Genomic DNA, 20,618 nt, shown 5'->3' with positions numbered 1-20,618 from the left:
CTGTAGTTGTTAGGAATCATTAAGAAGTGAAGTCTTGGAAATAATTTCCTTTTTCATATTAGTGCAAGTGCTTCGTAGTTCTGCCATTCAGAAATAACCTTTTCCCTTTAATACAATGGATGATGCAATCTAATATGGCAATATACGAGCGTTCCTTAAGGCTGTATCTAGATCAAGGCACTCAAGCGAATTAAAGCAAATTACCAAAGTGTATAACATCAACATTCATAAGTTATAATGCATAAAATTGCCATTGGCTGGTGATGTCTTTAGGAATAAAATTACTTTAGTTAGCTGTAGTTTAATTTCCTTGGTTTACAGTGAGCGAAGGCCAATTTACTCCTGCGTTAGAAAAATCATGTGGGAATTGAAAGCATTTAACTTGATATGCTTTGACTTCTCACCTTTACTTTTATAAACAATCTAGAAAGTGGGTTAGCCTGCTGTGTTTTGGAGACGTTTCCCAGGACTGTCGTATGCAGTTTCTGCTTCTTACGTTCCTGGGGTCCTATTTCTTTAGTGCCATGTGTGTTTACTACTAGATTGCATAGGATTACAGGTTTGATCTGAATCAGATCAACAAATAAAACTCAAATGCCAGTCCTCTTCAGTCCAGCTAGTAATGCCCTGATACAAAGAACTCCAATGGTATTTATTAACTAGCTTATAGTTAGCTAGTTTGTTAACTAGTATGTGTTTTGCAGCATGCACAACTGAAGATCTTCTGGATTTCATGTAAATTCAGAAAACTTTGAAGCTTTCATAATGCAAATATTCTTCTATAATTGTTTTTCCAAAATACGTAAGTTTCAGAGATCTTTTCTATTACACAGTGAAACACCTATTCCCAGTACTTAAATTGAAGCCTACCACTTAAAATTTGTCTTCTCGTTTGGTTACATAAACAGTATAGGGCAGATTTTTTTTCTTTTATTTCTTTGGTTCTTGGTCCTGTCTAGGTATTTCACCAGAAGCGTGGCTTTCCTGAGTTTTGCCTCTTTTATCTGTTTAATAGGAAGAGATCTACTATGCAACACAGAAATGTCCCAGTTTCCAGAAGTTTATAATGAGAGAATAATTACAAAGTATTTCTACTGGTTTTTGATAGTTTCTCTTTAATGTAGCTAAGCAGCAGCACAGCAAGTTACTGTTAATTTCTGCTAACAACTTCTATAGGATCAGTTAAAAGCCCTCCAGGTAGTTGAATCTCTGTAGGTGAATATATCTGTTCATCCTCTTATTTTGCAGTTAATGGGGAAATTTGGGCAATATTTCTGTGAATTGCTGGATAAATTTATCAGCTGTTTAGGAAGGAAGTGTTGGTAATAATAGGTTCTAGTCAACATTTATTATGTATTTACTAGGCTTGTTAAAGTCTATGTGGCTACATTGGCAAACCATTGAAACCAGTCAGTTTGTCTGAGTCTAATTTCATCTGATGCCAATGTTAAGCAATGAGAGTTGGTCTACAGTATAGAAGCAATTCTCTGAGATCTAAAAGACTGATGCTTATTAGAAGCTTTGAAAATGTTTTACAGAAAAGTCAGAAAATGTAGTTTGGTATTTATCACGACAAGACAGACTTGTTATTTTCTGAATGCAATCTCTAAAAAGCTACATTTAGGGAATTCATGTCCGTATGTTTAAGATGAGACCAGTTAGATTTTTTTTTATCTCAGAGAAATCACTGGTGTGTTCTTGTGTTTAGATGGGGAGATTGTTGGAGGATTTGTTTGGAGAATGGCTCAGTTCTTCATACAGCATTTACAGAAATTGCCTCCATGTAGCATGTTATCACGTATCTTTCTGATATATTGGGAAAATGCTGAGTTGTGAAGAGGCAGTTAGCAAAGGAAGAAAGTAGGACAGCAAGAAAAGAAAGCTTTATTGACCACTACAAGAACAATTCTGGTTTTGTTGACTTCCCAAAAGCTGGGACAAGCTAAGGCCATGGATTGCTGTGTCTGTCTCCATTGGCCACTGCCACAAACCAAGTGCCAAGTTACTTGGTTGGCTATGCAGGGAGCCAGATCGTTTTTTTGTGGAGACTCCTCTCGTTGTGATAATTTTCCATTTCAAGTAACTGACAAAGCTGGTGTAAAATGTGTTCAGCAAACATTGAAAGCTATTTTTGCTCAAATGTTTTCAAGTGTCATAGGAAAAAAAAAATGGGAACCTTCTACCACTTGGCGTTCTGTGTCTGGACGTGCTGAGGAAGGCATGGCTGGATCAGTCCATCCTTTCAGCACATGAACGCCATCCAACTCTGCAATTTGTCTTAATTATTTTCATCATTATCTTAATGCTGAAATGATTGTATCAGTAAATGTGGTTTTGTTCCCAGCACTGCAATCTGACGGAAAAGTACTTTGCCATCTTCTAGCTAGTGTACAACTCCGTGTACTGCTTTCTGAAATGCTGTTGCACACAGGTGGTGAGGTTTGGGAGAACCAGCATGTTGAGTAGCTTTCATGCTGAAAAATTAGAGCTTATACTGACAAAATGGGAAAAAAATCTGGATCTTCAGAATATGGAAAAAAAAACATTTAAAAAAGGCTTACTCATTTGTTTTGAGTGAATCATATATTAGTACTTTAGCCACAAATCTCTCACAGTTCCTCATGAATAAGGAATTTCTAAGCTGCTGTAATTCCTTTCAGTATAGCTTTGTGTAAATAACAGCTTCCTGGTGGTGTAAATACTCACAAGTCTAAGAGACTGCTGTGATAAGGAATGGGGGAAAAATTGCTTTATTCCAAGTAAAGTATTTTTTTACAGTGGAGAAAACTGTAAATACAGGACTTGTAGATATTTTTCTTACAGAAGTAGAAGAGGTAAAGTATTAATATTGGTCTGGTTGTCATAAGCGGTCTAATGCACAACAGAAGTCATGTTTGTCAGGTGTGATTTACAGAATGCGTGCAGAAGATGGCAGTTACAGAAAGTGTGTGTTCAGATGTGTGAAGCTTTCTGCTGAAAAGGAGGAGGGGTAGAAAAGAAATGTGGTGGTGTTCTTTATTCCAGTTTCTCCATTCTGCTCTGCTAGTGTGAAACTTGGACAATAAATCATTTGAGGAGTTTACCTTTTCCTAACGTTCTAACAGTAGAAGTTATAACGGGGAAAAAAGTAAACAAAAAACCCTACAAAACAAAACTTGAGGGACCCAGAGAATGCTGTGCTGTTTTGTTTGTTTGTTTTACTGAATATGGCAGCATTAGATTATTTTTTTTTCTCAGGATTAGAGCCTCCAGATTACTGGGAGGAGGCTGATAGTCCTTTTTTGAAATCAGTGGAAGTGGGTATCTTAAGTATCCATTTCTCAACCAAATTTCTAGTAGGAAGAAAGTTGTACTATTGCCAGATGTAGCAAGCAGACTCGCCTGCTATTATGAAGGACGTAATTCACAACTGGATAATGTGCAGCAGTAACTATGGCTTTTGAGCTTGAATAAATTGTGTTTTTTACAAAATAAAAGAATTGAGATAATAAAATAAAAGCATGTTCTGTCATTCTTTCAATTTATGTATCTATTTTTACCATGTTGAGAATTCAGGAAATAGTTAAACTTTTTTAAGTAATGTGGTTAACTTCCAAACCAGATAAAGCAATATTGATTTTTGGTGAAATGATAGGAGTAGTCTGCTGCATCTGCTTTTAAAAATTGTTTCCAACTTGAAAGACAGAATTTTCTCATGACATCAGTAGGGGCGTTATTGAAAATACATTTCAGTTGAAGTTGCATTTTATTTAGGATCAATGAGATCCCCCCTCTCCCCCCCCCCTTTCTTTTTAGTGCCTAATTGTGCTTACAGCATAAGCTTTGCAATTTGCTTTTTGAGGAACAGATGTGTTGTCTGTTCAGGTATGTGTATGATATTCACTCTTTTTAGAGTCTTAAGTGATGTTAAGAGCATACCTGAATTAAAATCTTGTTTCTTTAAAGTATTTGGACATAAAAAGTATCTTCTTCCATGCTAAAAAAGAATCAATAAAATACAAGGCCTTAAATTATTCAAAGATGATACAATGGGAAATTGGTTATTCTCTTGATTCGCAAGGCTGGATAATTGAGTTAAATTTTTATGTCTACGAAAATCAATGCCTAGGTGGACTTTGGAGAAATGCCTATAAAAAGACTGGCATTTGCATTAACTGGCAGTACTGAATTTTTACATAAAATTTTAGACTGAGTCACAGATGGCATTTTCCAGTGATTCATTTTTGTTGTATCTTGCATCAACCTATACGTTATGGCACAACGGGCTTTAATTATGACGTAGATTTTTTGAAATATGCCAGATGCATACTTCTTTTGGAAGTGATGAGAGCAGCAGTGAAATCCTGAAAAGAAACCTAGTATCTCTTTTATTCTTCAAATATTTCTTAGACCTCTACTTGTTTAAATGCAGGATATGTTAAATATTTAATAAAGGCAGTGAGCTAGGGTTTTGTTTTCCTTGGTGACTTGTTTGGTATTTTATTAACAAAGGATTTCTTGTGGCAGACAGTTTTTCGTGTTTTAAACCTTGAGCTTGCTGAGACATGGGAACACTTGGCCTTTCCACAACAAAAGATGTTGTTGTTTTTTTTTTAAGAGTGGAGGGATTTGGTGTTTTTATGATGGTATGGAAGATTTTAATTTTTAACATTATAAACACTTGTGTTAACAGGGGAAGAATGGGGTATGTGTAACTTTTTGAGGACTTTGTGTTATCTCTTACATCCTTGCAGACATGGCTATTTCCTCTGGGCTGTTGTTTTTCGTCTTGGGAAATTTTAATCCTTTGATTTCACACTGTTCTCAGTCTCTTGATCTTCTTTATGTTGAATTAATTGCTAGACAATATGAAATCTGGTGTCCTTAAAGTATTAGAGTAAGAAATGTTTTTGCACACATCTTTCTAATGAGGGAAATAATAAAAAGCCTTTTCCATCATGCCCAAACTAGGTGTCTTGGAAGGTCATTGTGAGTGGTTCACTGAGTATTGATACCCAAATGTCAATTAATATTGGATCAAGCTAAATGGGCTAAAAGGAGATGGATGCACTTGTTCTGATGCACTTGTTTTCAGTGATGTATGTTCTTCAATATGTGTTTATATATATATATGTGTGTGTGTGTGTGTGTGTGTGTATACACACACATTGTATGTATGGCTTGCAGTGTCTTCATATTTGAAAAATTTTATATTGGTTACGTGGTGATAAAAATTATAGAATAACATCAACTTCTTTCTCCTTGCTCAGGCAAATGATACCTAGAAGACAGCAGGAGCAGCTCTGCTCACTCTTTAGAAAGTGTTTTACAAAGTGTTTCTTTCTCAGGCATTCCCAGGTGAATGAAAGCCCTTTCAGAAAATTCCCATCTAACATTTTAGCAGTCCTGACTTTGCCACCTGGTACAGCAAGTAGGCACAAGCTAAGCATTTAAATGGAAACCTTTGAGACTACGTGAAGCTTTAAGCTATAAGCATTCCCTGAGCTCGAGGGACATTATTTTTTTTTTTTTTTAAGAGAGTGAGAAGTGACTTGAGGTTACTGTCTCAGTCAGAACATTTTGACCACCAGCACAGCCCTGAGAGCAGTGAAGGGAATGGTTCGTGCCCGGTGGTTGGAGATGCACAGTAGTTAGCTCATGAAGCAAAATGCATCATTACCATCATCCAGTTAGGGTTATCATGAAAACTGTTGGATCTAAATGCTGAAGAGTTCTTTTAACTGTTTCCATGGTGATACGAGGAGAGCAACATGGTGGTTTTCATCTCCATCCCATGTTCAGCTCAATTCTTCCACAGTTGTTTAACTGTGAATCGAAGGTACCGGCTTGTGCCAGGCTGACTTTCCTTTGAGTTAGCCAGGGACAAATGAAGAATGTAGTGAACGCTTCCTTTCAAAATGAAATGTAAGCCCTAGATAAAACTGATCTGGCTTTCTGTGCTGTTTTGACTGGGTTGGCGCTCCTATATGTAAAATAGCTGTTCTGGAGTTACTGACCTGCTGCTATTCATGCCGTTATGTCACTGCTTGTAATTACTTCGGTGCAGGCTTTAATAAAGGGCATTCACTGCAATCACAAACCAGAAATCTGGTTACAGGAATAGGTTCACCTTAAAGTTTTATTTCCTCTATAAGGGGGAAAGTACAAACACTTCTCACTAGAAATTCAGATGCTGCTTTCTAATTTGGCCTCACTTTTAGTGCTTTCCCTTCATCATTGAGCCTGCCCTTGAGGTGTGTTTGTGTATGTATTTTTTAATCTGTGTGGTGTTGATCAGGTGCTGTGTTTTTAGTCTCACTCCTCTGTTTTCTGATATTCAAGAGCTTTAACTGACCTGCTGCAAGTTTGTTCTCTACGGCTGTCCCCCAGCCTCCTGCCCCAGAAAGCCTTTGAATTAATTCTTGCCTTGGGTACAAAGCAAAGGCACTGTTCTCTCCTTTCTGACCTACATTTGCACGGTGCAGCATTGCATAGCTCGCAGTGCAGCTTCCCTGCTTCCCTCCTCTCCCTGTGCTCCCCTTGAGTAGTGGCCAAGTCTTGCAGAGCAGAGCTGGACGTAGGAGGCTGGGTGGACAGGCTGGAGATGGAAGCTGTAGGGATACAGCAAATGCTGTATGTGATGGGTATGATCCCCAGCCTGGAATTAGTGGGGTCAGGATTGGTGAGACTGTGCCACCCGAATCACACGCTGCTTTGAAAGAGCAAACTAAGAAATGAAAAGGGGAGATGCATTTAAAATTTTATAGGTGCAGCTGTTGTAATGTAAAGAGCTTGTCCAGTAGTTCCTTGTATTCTTTGACAGCATAAAGTAAGGATTGAGAAATGAGTTGTAAAAATGGGAAAACAAAACAAAAAAAAAACACCATGGAAATTGTTTTTAGCAAAATAGTTACAAGCCTGTTCTTGCTAATGGCATGAACAGAAGTAGTAGTAATTTCTGTGTTCTTCTCTCTCTTCCATCTCTTCCTGGGAAGTTGTCAAAAATTGCAATGAGCGTTCATTCAAGAGATAAGATGTTCTTGCAATGTGGGATGATGTAGATATTTTAGATTGAAGTATGACTGCGGATTGTGTTAATGTATTGGGAAATCAGGAGGGATGGGGAGCTGTCTAGAGTAATGGTGTCTAGGTTCTATGCTCATGCTCATGCCATGCCTGATCTGGCATTGATTTTGAGACATTTTTAACCTGAAACCTAGTCTGCCTTATTTCTTTGAGATCACTGCAATCGTATAATTTTTAATTTGTAGGACAGAAATAACTTACAACCTTTAGATAAAGATCTTATCAGACACTTTTCCCCCCTCAAAGCAACCACTGAGGCTTGTAAGTACCTTTTACTAGTATTTCTTTCAGACTAGAACAGAACATGAACTTCATCCATGAAAAAATCTGTCAATGGCTGGGGATAGGAGCAGCCTTTGTACTCCAACAGCTGTAGTTGTTCACTTCACATGCTCAAACCTATTGATACAGGATCCCCAAATAACTGGGATCACTGGTACAACTGGAGATGTGAGAGGAGCAGTTCTGTTGGTAAATAGTAGTGTGAGGCTTTATTTTGGTTGTCTAGTATAAATCTTCACTCAGTTTAAAGTCAAATAAGGAAAAATTACTGGATTTCAGTTTTTGTTCCCCTGCTTACTTTGTCTAATATGTTTCTTTGCCACAATGATGGTGCTGATGACAAGGCACGTTTTCCTGTAATAAGTCATGTTTTTGCATTTGATCTGAAGCAGACATGCAAAGGGGGGGAAGGGGGGGACGACCACAAAACACATTTAAAGAGAAGATTGCACAAACTTCTATACCTTTTTGAGTAAACTAGTGTTACTGATTTTTTTTTATTTTTTTTTTTCACTTCATTGCAGAAATATTAGACCCAAACACAAACTTTTATCCTGTTGCAACTGACAGTGCATTTCTTGTCTTGCTTTCTGTCGGGTAGGAAGTGCCAGAACTTGCCAGAGGTTTTAATGATGGAAATGATTGCACTGTTTTGACATGAACTGTTGTTATGCTCTTCCAGAGTAAGCAAGTAGCTTCAACACAAACTATAATGTGGCAACAGCATTTGGAGAATGGAAGGTAGATCTTTAATTCTGTAGTTGCATGTTTTGCCATACAACCTCTCACTCCTGCTTCTGCAAGCTTCATAACAAACTGAAAGAAAACACTTGGATAAAAAAGATTTAAGTAGCCTTTGGCTGTCTTGATAGTGATTCAAATGTGTTGATAGAGTAGTTTCAAATCATACCCAAATATTAATACAATTTTTAAGAAGTGGGTTGAGCCCTTAAAAGGGCCTTATGAATGGGTTTTTATTTAACATCTTGTACTCCTCACTACTATTTTAACTAGGAAGAAGTTCAATGTGCTGAACTTGTAGGTATTCTAACTAATTCTGCCAAACTCAGGCAGATTGGCATCTTGCATGAACTCCGAAGTGAAGTACCCAAGAGGTTGTTTGGCTGCCAAACTTTATAATGAAAGTGCCAAACTATTTAATGTTCAGTTATTAACCTCCTGGATTAGACCCAGAAGCTAGTAACAACATTTCGAACTAGCCAAAGTTGGGAAGATCCAAGTAGAGTAAATAGCTTGAAAGTACTGAAGGCAGGGACTGGTGCTCAAGTCCTCACCAGGAAGGAAGGAGTCAGAAGAGAACTACAAATAGGTGGTAATGTTAAAGAGTGTTCCCAAACATTTCAAATGCAGCTTGTACTACTTACTGTGTTACATGAATGCCAGTAATCATCACCACAACTAAGTCAATACAATTTCAATTGAGTTGGAGAACGTTGTTCTGTTCTGCATAAATTTTACTATTTTCACACACTTGCTTTCCTCAGAAATGTCCATTTCTGTGGTTAAAGGTATGACAGTTTATTGGAGGACCACCCAAAAAATAGTGAAGAGCAAATTCCCTTACCCATCTTTAATAAGATCTCCTTTGAATTCCTTAGAGGACTAGACCAGTGCGATACAGTCTGCTTATGTGCCTAAGTTCCTGGATATAGACAGCCTTAGGGCTGCTGAGAGTGCTCCGTAAGATGATTCATCTTTTCATTACAAAGAAAAAAAAACCTGCTGTGTTCTCTGTATTGTGCATGCTATGAAAACTACACTTTAAGAATTAGGGAAAACTGGAAACGTCAGTTAATGCTGAAGCTAGCAATTTATTTCTTCCTGAGCAGCTTTACCATAAAAAGTGAAGGCTGAAGGACCATAAATATAATCACTTTTATTAAATAATAAAAGTACATCAAATATTTGTATTTTACCCAATTAAAAAGTACTGGTCAAACAGAAAACTAATCACAGTTCCATCATTTACTGCTTAATCAAATGCGGGTATTGCTTACCCTGGCACTGTGATAAATAGCAATAACCTGATTCTGATGCAATGCTTCTGTAACTTTGTTGGAAAATGAACTTTAAAAGTTCTGTTTGTTAGAAAACTTGGAAACCTGTAAATAGATTTAAGCTACTTCTTCAATCTTGTTTTCAGTGGCAGGTGTAGCTTTAATTTTTAAAATTGCTTCCATTTTGTTCTCTCCCGTATTGCTATCTGGACACGTCAATCTTATGACTTAGTCCTCCCCATCTATAAAGTGAAGTGTTTGGCTTAATTTCCTCTAGCAAACTGATTCTCACTTGACTTTTTTTTTTTTTTAGTGTGTGTGTCTAAAAGGCAGTAAAGAGGAAAATCAAAAATTTTGGTAGGTTTTCTTCCTCTTTTACAAAATAGAACGTCTTTGAGACTGTAGTGAGATTTGAAGCTCCATTTTGCATATCTGATCAGCCTTTGAGCTATTGTGAAGTTATGTAAAGAAATTAATAGCAGATTGAGTGAATTTGCACGAAGATGCCAAAATGAGTGTTACTTGGCACCAGAATTTAGGAGCTTGCCCTATGACTTCTACAGAATTAAGCAACTTTGTCACCTCTTTCAGGGGGATGTAGTTGAAACTGGAGTTGAATCAAGAACACCAGTAACATTTCAGAGGGCAATGTACAAAGTGGTAGTCTGAACTTTGTTTTCATTTATCCTTCTTTTTCCTAATCCCTCCCAAAAAGCAACCATGCCAGAACTGGATGTACTTTAACAGAGTCCTTTTGCATTGTTTTAGTGTTCTTTTGGTAGTGTCCTAATTGTAACTGCGACACTGCTAAATATGTTGTATGTTAAAGAAGTGTATAATAATTTTCATGTGGTATTTGAAAGTAAAACTGATCTGCCCTTTGTGCATTTCCTTTGTTTCTCATTTTTCATTTTACTTATACCAATTCGAGATAACAACAAATCATTACACTGTAAAGGACTAGAGGTATGAATACATTTTTAAATAAAATTTGTGTGGAAAATATGCTCAATTACATTTTATTGGCACAGAAGTCAGCAATTGGACCACCAAAGTGTGCATGCTTATTATTGCACATTAACACAAAAATCCTTATCTTATCTTTTTTCTTCAAATTTGCTGGGAAAACCTTTTGGTTATGGTTTCATAATATCAGTGTTATCAAGAACTATACTTTTTATTTTAAATTAAAAAAATAATTTTCAGACTCCACTATGTGAGATGGGGATCAACTAAAGGCTGTCCCGTGAAGCTCATCCATTTTTCACTGTACATGCGTTCAGCGGTATTTACAAATTGCACGTGGGATACATTTGCTAGAGGGAGTGCTGTCCTTCTAGTGCAGTTTACGGTGGCGATACCTGCCTGCTTTTTCTTTCGCTGCATTGGCACAGGCATTGTGCTTATTCTGTTGTAAGTGGTTCCAGTATTTGATCAGTTCACTAGGTTGGAACTGATGGGAGGTAATTAGGTGGCTATATTTACAGCTGGAGTAAGAAACTCGCCAGTGATTGAAGACAAACTCGTTGGGTGGAGGCATGGGGTCAATTCGCAGCTTGGCAAGGCAGATCCCCACGTATACATCCTCTAAATGTAAACGTCTGATGCCTAGGGAGACTTTGAAGATTTTTTCTGCTAAATCTCCAGAAAAAACATAACCAGTTCCAGAGCAGAATACAGGATAACGTTCGCTTGGATACAAATCAGGTGGCATGTACCACTTGCTGTCCTTGTTCCTGTTAGGTGCGTAACCTCTCATTAAATAACCTGTAAAATATTTGTGCCTTGGAGGAAGTTCTGGTTTCAGAAGCTTGTGTATTAAATACTCAGTATTGACAAACATATCACTGTCAGTTTTCATAACATACGGAACACTTGGACAATAAGATGCAACCCAGTTCATTCCCATCAGAGTTTTAATGGTTAAATTATAATAGGTGTCTAAATATTCTTGTTGAATGATGTCATGGTATTGTTTACTTTCCTCTAGTATGGTGCGCTGGAGGTATCCGTTTATCTTGATGCTTAGCCCCAGCAAAAAGATGCGAACAATTTGGATGCCAGGCGTCAGGCTTTCGTTACCCCAGGTTTGTCGAATCGCCTGTCTGGCTTCCACTTGGCCTGGCTCTGCAGCAATGAGCAAAATGAGAAAAGGGGTCTTCTCCTGGCATTTGTCAGGCTCGTTGATGATGTATTTGAAATGATAGGAAGCTGGATGCCCAGCGCCTTTCTCATTGTAAATACTTCCATTGGCACTGAGCGTGTTTTCCAAACCGGTGACTCCTTGGGGTGACAGCTCGGTGTTGTTGGAGTTGGTGACTGTTTGAGGCCTGAGAGTCTGAGGTACGGCGTCCTTCCACACGTTCCGTAGAGAGCTGTGGTTCATCTCGCTCTTAGTAGACCTAAATCCTCGTATAGTGTAAGCCATGGGATTCTCTCTGAAAGCAGCCCTGCCCGGCAGCCAGTCGTGATGATTAAAAAACAGAAACACAGCAAAAAGAAATACAAGAGAGACCAGGCCAATGAGATGGGTGCGAAATAGAGACCTTTTGGTATTCCAGGTCATCTTTGCAAAGCAGCAGTGTCGTCTTCTCCACTGAAGCATGTTGTAAGAATCCAATGATGAGACAATGGCCAAGCAAAATGCTTTTCCCTTCTTTTCTGGATCCACTGCTATTCTTTGGTATTCATTTTCTTTTGCTTATGTTGAGTGATTCTCTGCAAATGGCTCACTCTGCAAAGGTTTAAACAAACAGAACATAAATTATTAATTTTACCTGCTCATAATATAAAAAGCTACAATGAGAAACTAGACATGAACCTATAATTTAGTCCTGTTTTTTTTTTTTTTTTTTTGTTTTGGAAAAACAGCCCATGTTAGTATGAACAAGGTCAGATTCGTGATGAAAGACAACTTTTATCAAAAAACAAAGTTATTTGATTTGCTTGCTTATAATTCTTTTATGGTAAGAGTTGAGAATACCCCAAAGCAAACAAACAAAAACTAGAAAAAGTGGATCATGCTAGCTGAAGAAGTGTGAAGTAGACCTAAATAGCATCATGTATACTGACTGAAATCCTTGTATGGTGCTTGAGGAGGACTGAATGAAAAGGGCTTGATACCAGATGGAAGGTTTATTGGCATTAATTAAAATTGATTTGACATGCAGAGGCTCGTACGGTTCAGTTTAAAAACCCTTTTTGTAAAATGGTCATGTAGTGGTGGTGGGACAGACGGTGCAGGGCTGATTATGGCAGAGCTGTGTTAGTCACAGTACACTGCTTGGCGTGTTTCCACCGGCCCCGACTGTGCTCAGAAAGTCAATGAGAAGGTGCACCTGTCAAAATTAATTTTCAGGGTCCAGTAACCTCACTGCACAGCCCTTAGATGGTAACACATGATAACGGCTTTGGTCACCTTTCAAGCACCTTTAACCTTCTGCTCCACAAGGAAGGAAAAGCTTCAACTCCTGGCTGGTGTACCAGGCTTGTGTGCAGCTGATTTACAGTCAAGCTGTTGATTTTTAGTGGGCAGAGATCTTAAGTAAATGCTCATATTAACAAGAAGTAAAACTGCACGGCTCTAAGTTACTTTCTGGCAAACTATCTGATGAACGTGACTCTTTTCCCTCTGTGGATCTAAATGTAACTGCTGTACTTCAGTTATCATGCAGAAATGTGAAGTATTGCTAATAGCAGCTGTAACTGTAGGAAAAAGTGCCAAAGTAGTCTGTGCTTCATTTTCTCCTAAATTTTTTTCATATTCAAGAGCAGAGTCAATATGGCAGCTTCATGATGCTGCATATTAAAAGCTGATCACATCATCTTGTAAATGAACCTTTCGCTGCACAGTAGCAATTCGTTTGCGATTTTCAATTTGCTCTAATTTATTTCTGGGCCCTAGGGTTTTGTATAGGAAAAAGGATGACAGTTGAATAAGGGTCCCACAGAAAACGCTATTTTTAATATAAATGTGTAATTTATTAATTACTTTGCTATCTTCTAAAACCAATATTTGGATTAATTTCTGCATTTAAAAGCTAAGTGACATGTTATATGGGGAAATTACAGGATTTTACGCTGTAAGGAAGTAATTTAAGAAGAGATGGCAGTTGAATAATATATTATTATGTGTGACTGTAACGTTCAGCCTGCCTAGTTAATGTAAGGGGAAAAGATGAGATTTCAAAAAGGATAAGGAGAGACATATAACTAAGCTTTATTTTAATTACTGTGTCAGTTGATATATAAACAGAGTAATGTATATGCAGAAGACATCACTCACAATATTTGGAAGCAAGGCGAAGTATTGCACTGAGTTGAAACTGTGGTTTGTCTGTCTTATTAACCTCCACCAGGAGGAGCAAGTAAGCGGGGATTTTAGCTGTGGTTTGTAATGATAAATGTATCTAAAAAGACAAAACTGCCCCTTACTTCTTTCTGAAATGGCAAAATATTTGCCTGGTGATATGTTAAGCTCTTCCCTGTTGTTGTTGCATCATGTTCATGAGTTTTGTTTTCAAGCTCACTGAAAGCATTTCTCTTTTATTATTATTTTTTAACTGCTTGGGACTGATGCTATGTAGCAGAAACTGAACTATCTAAAAATTATTTTCCACTCCACAGATGTTAAACCTGTCTCAAAAATATGCTGCTTGAGAATCAACCTGAAATTTCATGCTGTTCTTCTTAATGCTGCTTAGCTCAGAAATTAAACCTTAGGGTAAAAAGGAACTAAGCCCCTGACATGGAAGATATATGCTTACCTGTGCATTTACACCTTCTTTTGCATGCTTAGAGAATGAAAGCCTGCTCTCCAAACATAATTTTAAAAAACATAGTTTTTAGTTTCACTGTGGTGTGCAGTGAGTTTTAAATGAAAATGAAGCCTTTTGGGATGGATATCTCTGTATGAGCAAACACAAATGTCACTTCAAAGGGTATCCTAGAGCTCAGGGAAAATAATTGTTCGATACCAGCTTGGAGGGCAACTGTGGGAATGCTTGATGAATTATCATTCCATTTCATGTGCATGCTGTTTAGGAAGAAGTCAAAACAAGAATTGCATGAAGAGCTGAATGCAGAGTAGCAGCTGTAATTTGGATTAACTTTGCCACACTGAATTATTCCACTTCTAAAACTTCAGTCGTTAGATGCAAATACTTAAGCAAATCTGTATCACATTACTAATCTGTATTTAATTTTTAGTTAAGGTGGTAGGCTTTTTTAGTGCTCCTACTTTCACACGAGAATAAGTAAAAGGGAGAATGTGGTTATATGTTACTTGTGTGAACTTAAAATTGCTGCCTTTCCATGATGCACAGAGAAATGGGGTTAGAGTGGGTGAACACCCCCCTCCTATTTTTGTCTGCATCTTCACATTGTGCATATTAGATTTCTTATGATTTTCATATCATCTACCATTAAAAGCTTATTTTCAGAGAGGTTCTTTCTCCCTTAACATGTTTCCTTGATTTTTTTTCAAGGTGGGAATTTCCTAGAAAACCTTCAGTCCCTGTTTGCCCTTTAAAAAGGCCTTGTATGGATGAAGGAAGGACCCACACCTGTTTCTTAGCATCATAAAACTATTGACTGAAGGGAAAAAAACACACAAACCACCACAAACAACAACTTTGTGCTTTGGTTTCGTTGTAATTCAGGTGTGAAACATTACAGTGGGCATTTGAAATCCAGCAATAGCAATTGCTCCACTGAAAAAATATGTGCTGGGATGCGTTTAATAAAAGTAGAGAGCTGTCAGTATGTATTAAAAACAGCATCAAACAGTGTCATGAGAAAAACCATTATTTTCTCTCAGTTTAATTAGGGTTAAAGCACTACTGCATTTGCCTGATTAAAATTTCATTTCACAGAAAGCTTAAGGACAGGCACCAACCATGGGCAGTAGGTAAAAGCAAATAATCATCTATAACCTAAGGTCTCTGTACAGGCACCTGGTCTTCTGAAAGTATCTTGCTGCACGTAAGTGCATTTCGAAACTCTGACTTAGAAGAGTTCTTCCTTTTGGGCACTTGGTTGTGCGGTCCCTGCTCTGTTGTCAGATGCCGGGTGTGTGCACTGTGAATGCCTCCTCGATTTTGGTTTGTGGTCTGTGCTCTGACAGTGCTTCAGCTCCTTGTACTTTCAGCCCTGCTCTATAATTGCAGCTTTGCAGACTGAAGGATTCATCTCCCTGTTTACACGCCCTGGGTTTTCATATTTTGATTAGCTGTGGGCAGATTGTTTAATTAGAAGGGTTCAGAAGGCAGCCTGAGCCGCTCTTCTGACAAACAGCAGCAGTTGCATATTAGGCCTCACGTACCGTGCCTGAGTTCACTTACAAACTGCATTAATGTTTTGCACAGCACAGGCAGTGCTCAAGGTGAGGTCTGATGCTCAGGCTTTAAAATGTCAGATAGGAGAGGGGCACCGCCAGCTAGGCGTGCTTCTGCAGAAGTACTGCCTGAGGGCAGAATTTGGGGTTTGTTTTAAAAGTCCTGGGAAGTGGCTTTAAAAGTGATCTGAAATGGGTGACTGTGAGATGCATCCCTAGGAATGGGAGCTCTTTCCAGTCACGGTTGCTTCTCTGCATGTTAGCATTGCCTTGGATAAAGAAAGCACATTTATGTTGCCGATGTGGGGATTTATGGCAGCTCACTGGCAGATCCTGCAGATAAGCACTTTCATTTTGTGGTGCCTAAATCACTATAGATTTGGGTCTTAAATTTCTATTGTAAATAGTAACCTGTCTTCTTGCTTGCTTGCCAAATTTGATGAAGTATTTAAATTTAAACAACAAGCAGAAATGAATGACAATTAGTTTGAGTGCCATTTTACAACCCAAGTTAAACAGGCAGTGTTTTCCTATTAAGCAATGATGGCATGAAGTAATTTATGTGCTCACCATTTTGAATGTGTAGCGTTTGAAGGTTTCCTTTTGGGATCTCAGTGGAGCCTGATGTTACTTGTAAAATGTGGTGCCTGATCGTGCTGCTGATGGTTTAAATCATGTCCGGTCTTTTGCACGCTCCCAATTTATGCTTGGCCGATATTAGTCTGATGACATTTTGCTGTGTTTCAGGGGCAAAAAAAAGAGGAAAGCAAGTGTGAAAAAGGTCTGAAGGCACTTTTTAGATAATGTAATTTGACTGCACGGTCTGTTTTGATGGTTCAGTGCTCTCAGTGTATGTCACATCATGGCCATTTTACCAGTGCTTTAAGATTACTTCAGATAAGGATTAATTCTGACCTAGTTTCCGAGGATTTCTAACTGTTTTTTCTAGATTGGAGGCTTTTGAGTTTTTAATTTCTCAGTTAAATGCAATCATTACAGTAGCTACATTATCCCTTTAATCCCTCCTGTGCCCACACCAACCTTGTGCAGGCTGTAAGCAGTGTATTAAACGAGTCTGAGATAGTGACATTGTTCGGGGTGGTAAAAGGAAAACCTGCTGGAATTTTTCCCCTGTTTAGAGACACTGTTCGTTATCTCTCCCGGGCTCTGCAAATTAGGAATGATCATTATCTGCAATGGCTGAAAAGGTAACAGACAATTGAATGAATATCACACACAAGGATTTGACATACCTTCCTTGGTCAGGCCATTTATGGTGCGAGGATTATACCCCCAGAAAATAGTTTTGGCACGCCATCACTTCAGCAAAAAAGATGCTATCGAACATGCGCACATCCCCCAGCAGTCTGCTTCCTGCGATCGCTTTTCACGGTATCCAATCTGTCCATCTGTCTGCCCGTTGCCGCGTTACCTTCCCTGCTCATAAGTGTTGTCCTTGTCTTGGGGCTTTTTGTTCATTGTTCGAACAAAAGGACAGTAGTTCCCGTTCCTGTTCCGATCGGGCTCGTCTGGCGTTCGCAGCCGATGTCTTGGAGCTTTTACATCTGGTGTTTCCCTTGCCGGACAATGCAGTGCTGTGTTCCCTTCTCCTCAGTATCCATATTTCTAATGGTAACGTTAGCTGTGAGTGCTAGCACGTAGTGGCTCACTTGCCTTCGGTAATAGGATTTGCCTCTCTTCCCTCCTTCATTGTTGCTAGGCAGTAGTAGAAATGGGTTCGAGCTGTTTGAGGCGAGGATTGTGGTCTCTGAAATCCATTCCGTAGTTCTTCAGCTGCTGCACAGGCAGGCAGCAGTTTAAATGTGGGCTTTGACAGATGCTGTCTTCTGACAGAGCAGAATTTAACGTCATTGCTTGGCTGAATCCCACGTGATTGTTTGCATTCATTTTGACTAAATCCAAAGGCAGCCAGAAACCTTTACAGGCTCTTGCTCCTGTGTGATAAATGATACATATTCAGTACGAGCACAATGATAGGTGAAGAGTATAAAAATTGTATGATTATTAAATGGATGATTGAAGGTTTTTTCAAATTGTTTTCACTTTTCCTTGACACTGTAACTTATGATTCTCTGGGGGATTTTTAATGCGAGACATTCTATTTCCGTTTTCCAAAAGCTGTTCTGCACTGCAAAGGAATTATAAGTACTTAAACACAAAGCTTCATTTAACCCATTTGGTGCTCCTAGTACAAATTTTTTGTGCCTACGTGATGACAAGAGGAGGTGTTTCTTTGCTCGTGCTTCCTTTACACATGCTTCACATGCTTCCCCTTTGAAAGCTTTTTGTAATCTTAGGTTAGTCAATTAAGCTGGATGGCACTAATGTATAAACACGTGCTGTTAAGCTGCCTTTTTGCTGTTAATGGCTTTCTTCCTTGGTAAAGGTCGAAGTCTGCTATTGCAGGACTGGGGGCACTTGATTTCAATTATTGATGGATGTAAAATGACTTGGTTACAGACATACCTATATTACAGAATTTGTCTTTCTGGTCCCAGTGAAACTTGTGTGCCTTTCATTTCTCTTCTTTCAGTGACTGGCCATGCTATGTTGAAGCACCTTATTATATTTACTATATGCTACAAATAAAATTTCTCAGTAGGGAATTCTGAAAATAGAATACTAGCAGCATACTTACCAAAACATTCACTGGTCAGTGCATTTGTCCATTCTGTTTTTTTTTTTTTTTTTTTTTTAAAGCTGAAGATTTCAGTGACTTGGACTTTTTTTTTTTTGGCTAAAGGATAAGCAAGCATAATTGGTCTGTCATATGGATTGGGGAGGTGCTGCCTTCACTGGCAAATAAGGCTTCCCCAGGCAGTCACTGTGTTTTACTACCCTAGATGCATATTCTGCTAACTTCCTAGAAACACGATCAGATTGATAAATCATCTATGCATACTAAATTTCTCTAACTTTGCCTTTAGCAGATCTTCACTCATCTTGTGGAAAACTAAGGAAAAGCCCCCACCCTCCCCCGCTACTTTGCATTTGTGCACGTGACTGTACCTTTAGGGAGTCAAAGTTTCAGGAAAAAAAAAAGTTATTTTTATCTAACTGCCTTCTTTAGCACTTTTGTATGATACTGCAGGTTCCTGGATATTTCAGGAGGGTGGAGCTTGCTTCGCTCTGGAAGTATGACCTGAAGATTTAAGTAACCTTGTTGTGGTTGTAGGTTGGAATAAGCTTTATTTTGGCTAAATCTCACCATGAAGGGTCAGTGGACTGCTTGTTCTTGATCCAAGGAGTAGTATGTTCCGTAATGTTACTATGGTTACATCTTAAATTAGAAGCTGCAGTCTTAGCCTTTGAGATGCTTCCATCTCTGAAAGCTGGGAAGGAGTTGTACCGATGTGAGGATGTGCCATGTGTACGTAAGGAACGCTAGAGAGATACCGTGGCCAGTGCAAGGGTGACTGTGCAGCAAGTTCTGCAAAATTAGAAACAGATGCAAGGGGTCAGATAAGATGCTTAGAATAACTTAGGCACAAGACAACTGTGAACCAGGCAGCATGTATCTGTGCAAAACAAAGGTGTGTAGCCCTGGAATGTTTTCTTCCAAAAACTTTAAAATTTTCCTTTGTGTAATTTTTTTGTAGGGTATCAGTCAAACCTTGTCAAAGTACTTCGAAGATAAATTAGACCCTAAGGGTGAGCCATTTAAATCAAGTTCTCTCTTGACAACAGTAACAGAAGTTTCTCAAATGAATGTACAGTGGTTGCAATAGTCAGGTGTACTGCTTAGGAAGAAAGATAATTTTCTGCCTGGTGGCCACGAGTCCCCTGGAAGCTAAACTAAATACATACATCACAGCTGACATGTAAACCCAATGTTCCCATATGGGCCATGCTTTTTGAGCACTCCATGAATACTCTGCAAAGATTATTCCATTTTTATCAGAGTGAATTGCAGTATTATTTCAGTTGTAATGTATTTAAAGCCTTTCAAGTGACAATTCAAAATGATTAATGGCAAGACTTCCAGAAGTAGTTATCTTCACTTTAAAACTTCTATTTTTCTTTTCAAATGTGTTCATACATGATATTAGAATGCTTAGTTCAAACTTTGTTAAGGGTTGTTATGTGTATGGCCAGTGCCCATTTGTCTCTGCTTCAAAAAGAATACATTTCCAGTATGGCATTTAGATTAGAGAGGACAGGGTTATAGAATACTTGTAATGCGAGTGGCTATTTTGTGATCCCAGTGTGTTCCTGAACTATCACGAGGATATTTGGAACTGAATGAAAAATAGCAATCTAGAAATGACCACAAGTGTCAGTATCGCCTGCCTTATTTTCCTTAGCAAAATTTCAGTATTTCTTATTTAATTGTGAAACCCGTCTTACACTTGCTGCATTTTTATAAATGGTTGAGATTTTGCACTCGGTTGAAATGATGGCTTAGCCATAAATTTAGCGATTCCACTAATCTTTGAATGTTTTGCATTTAACACACAAATACAGCAATAGAGATCAATCTGAGATGACAGAACACGAGAAAAGGTTTCCAGTAACTGTGAAATGTGTGTATTTTTATGTTCCCTAATGAGCAGTTTATAATTGTTCTATCACTCAATAAAGGATTTAAGCACATCCCTGAATTTAGCGAAGTTGTTAGAGAGAGAAAAGACCAGATGATCTCTTAAAGTCTGGAGGGCTTATTCCATTGGCCCAATGAAAAATTTCAAGGGTATTTTTCATAATTCTGAAGCTCTTAATGTTTTTTATTAAGCGAATAGATATTCTAGCTCTCCAAGAAGAATTCAGTCCTGGGAGTTCATACAGTTCCTTGTGAAGAGCACAGGTCAGGAGTGCTTCTAAAATGCAACGGATCAGCCAAAATGCAGCTGCTTTCAGTCCACTTTCCTGTTCTGTTTTTGCATTATATGCAAATGTTG

At 38.4% G+C, this 20,618-nt stretch overlaps 2 protein-coding genes across 3 annotated transcripts in view; one reads left to right on the top strand and one right to left on the bottom strand.

Moving 5' to 3' along the window:
• CDC73 (cell division cycle 73) overlaps positions 1-20,618 on the top strand; it is a 100,438-nt gene that overhangs the window by 42,847 nt on the left and 36,973 nt on the right. The window lies entirely within an intron of this gene.
• On the bottom strand, positions 9,160-17,560 carry B3GALT2 (beta-1,3-galactosyltransferase 2). Of its 2 annotated transcripts, XM_013104687.5 has the most exons (3): positions 16,953-17,560; positions 16,270-16,435; positions 9,160-12,099 (listed from the first exon to the last, which is right to left on the bottom strand). In XM_013104687.5, the coding sequence occupies exon 3, from the start codon at positions 11,968-11,970 to the stop codon at positions 10,702-10,704; it is 1,269 nt and encodes a 422-aa protein (XP_012960141.1). In that variant the 5' UTR covers positions 11,971-12,099; positions 16,270-16,435; positions 16,953-17,560; the 3' UTR covers positions 9,160-10,701. The 2 variants fall into 2 exon arrangements, with proteins under 2 accessions (XP_012960141.1, XP_005010426.1); XM_005010369.6 differs by lacking the exon at positions 16,270-16,435 and having other exon boundaries at positions 16,953-17,558.

Source organism: Anas platyrhynchos, chromosome 8 (genome assembly GCF_047663525.1).
Source record: "Anas platyrhynchos isolate ZD024472 breed Pekin duck chromosome 8, IASCAAS_PekinDuck_T2T, whole genome shotgun sequence".
NCBI lineage: Eukaryota > Metazoa > Chordata > Aves > Anseriformes > Anatidae > Anas > Anas platyrhynchos.
The sequence above is the reverse complement of the archived record's forward strand: the minus strand, read 5'-3'. Positions and strand labels throughout refer to the sequence as shown.

Excerpts from the sequence above, each read along its gene's own strand:
- B3GALT2 (XM_013104687.5), bottom strand. The coding sequence starts at position 11,970 with ATGCTTCAGTGGAGAAGACGACACTGCTGCTTTGCAAAGATGACCTGG.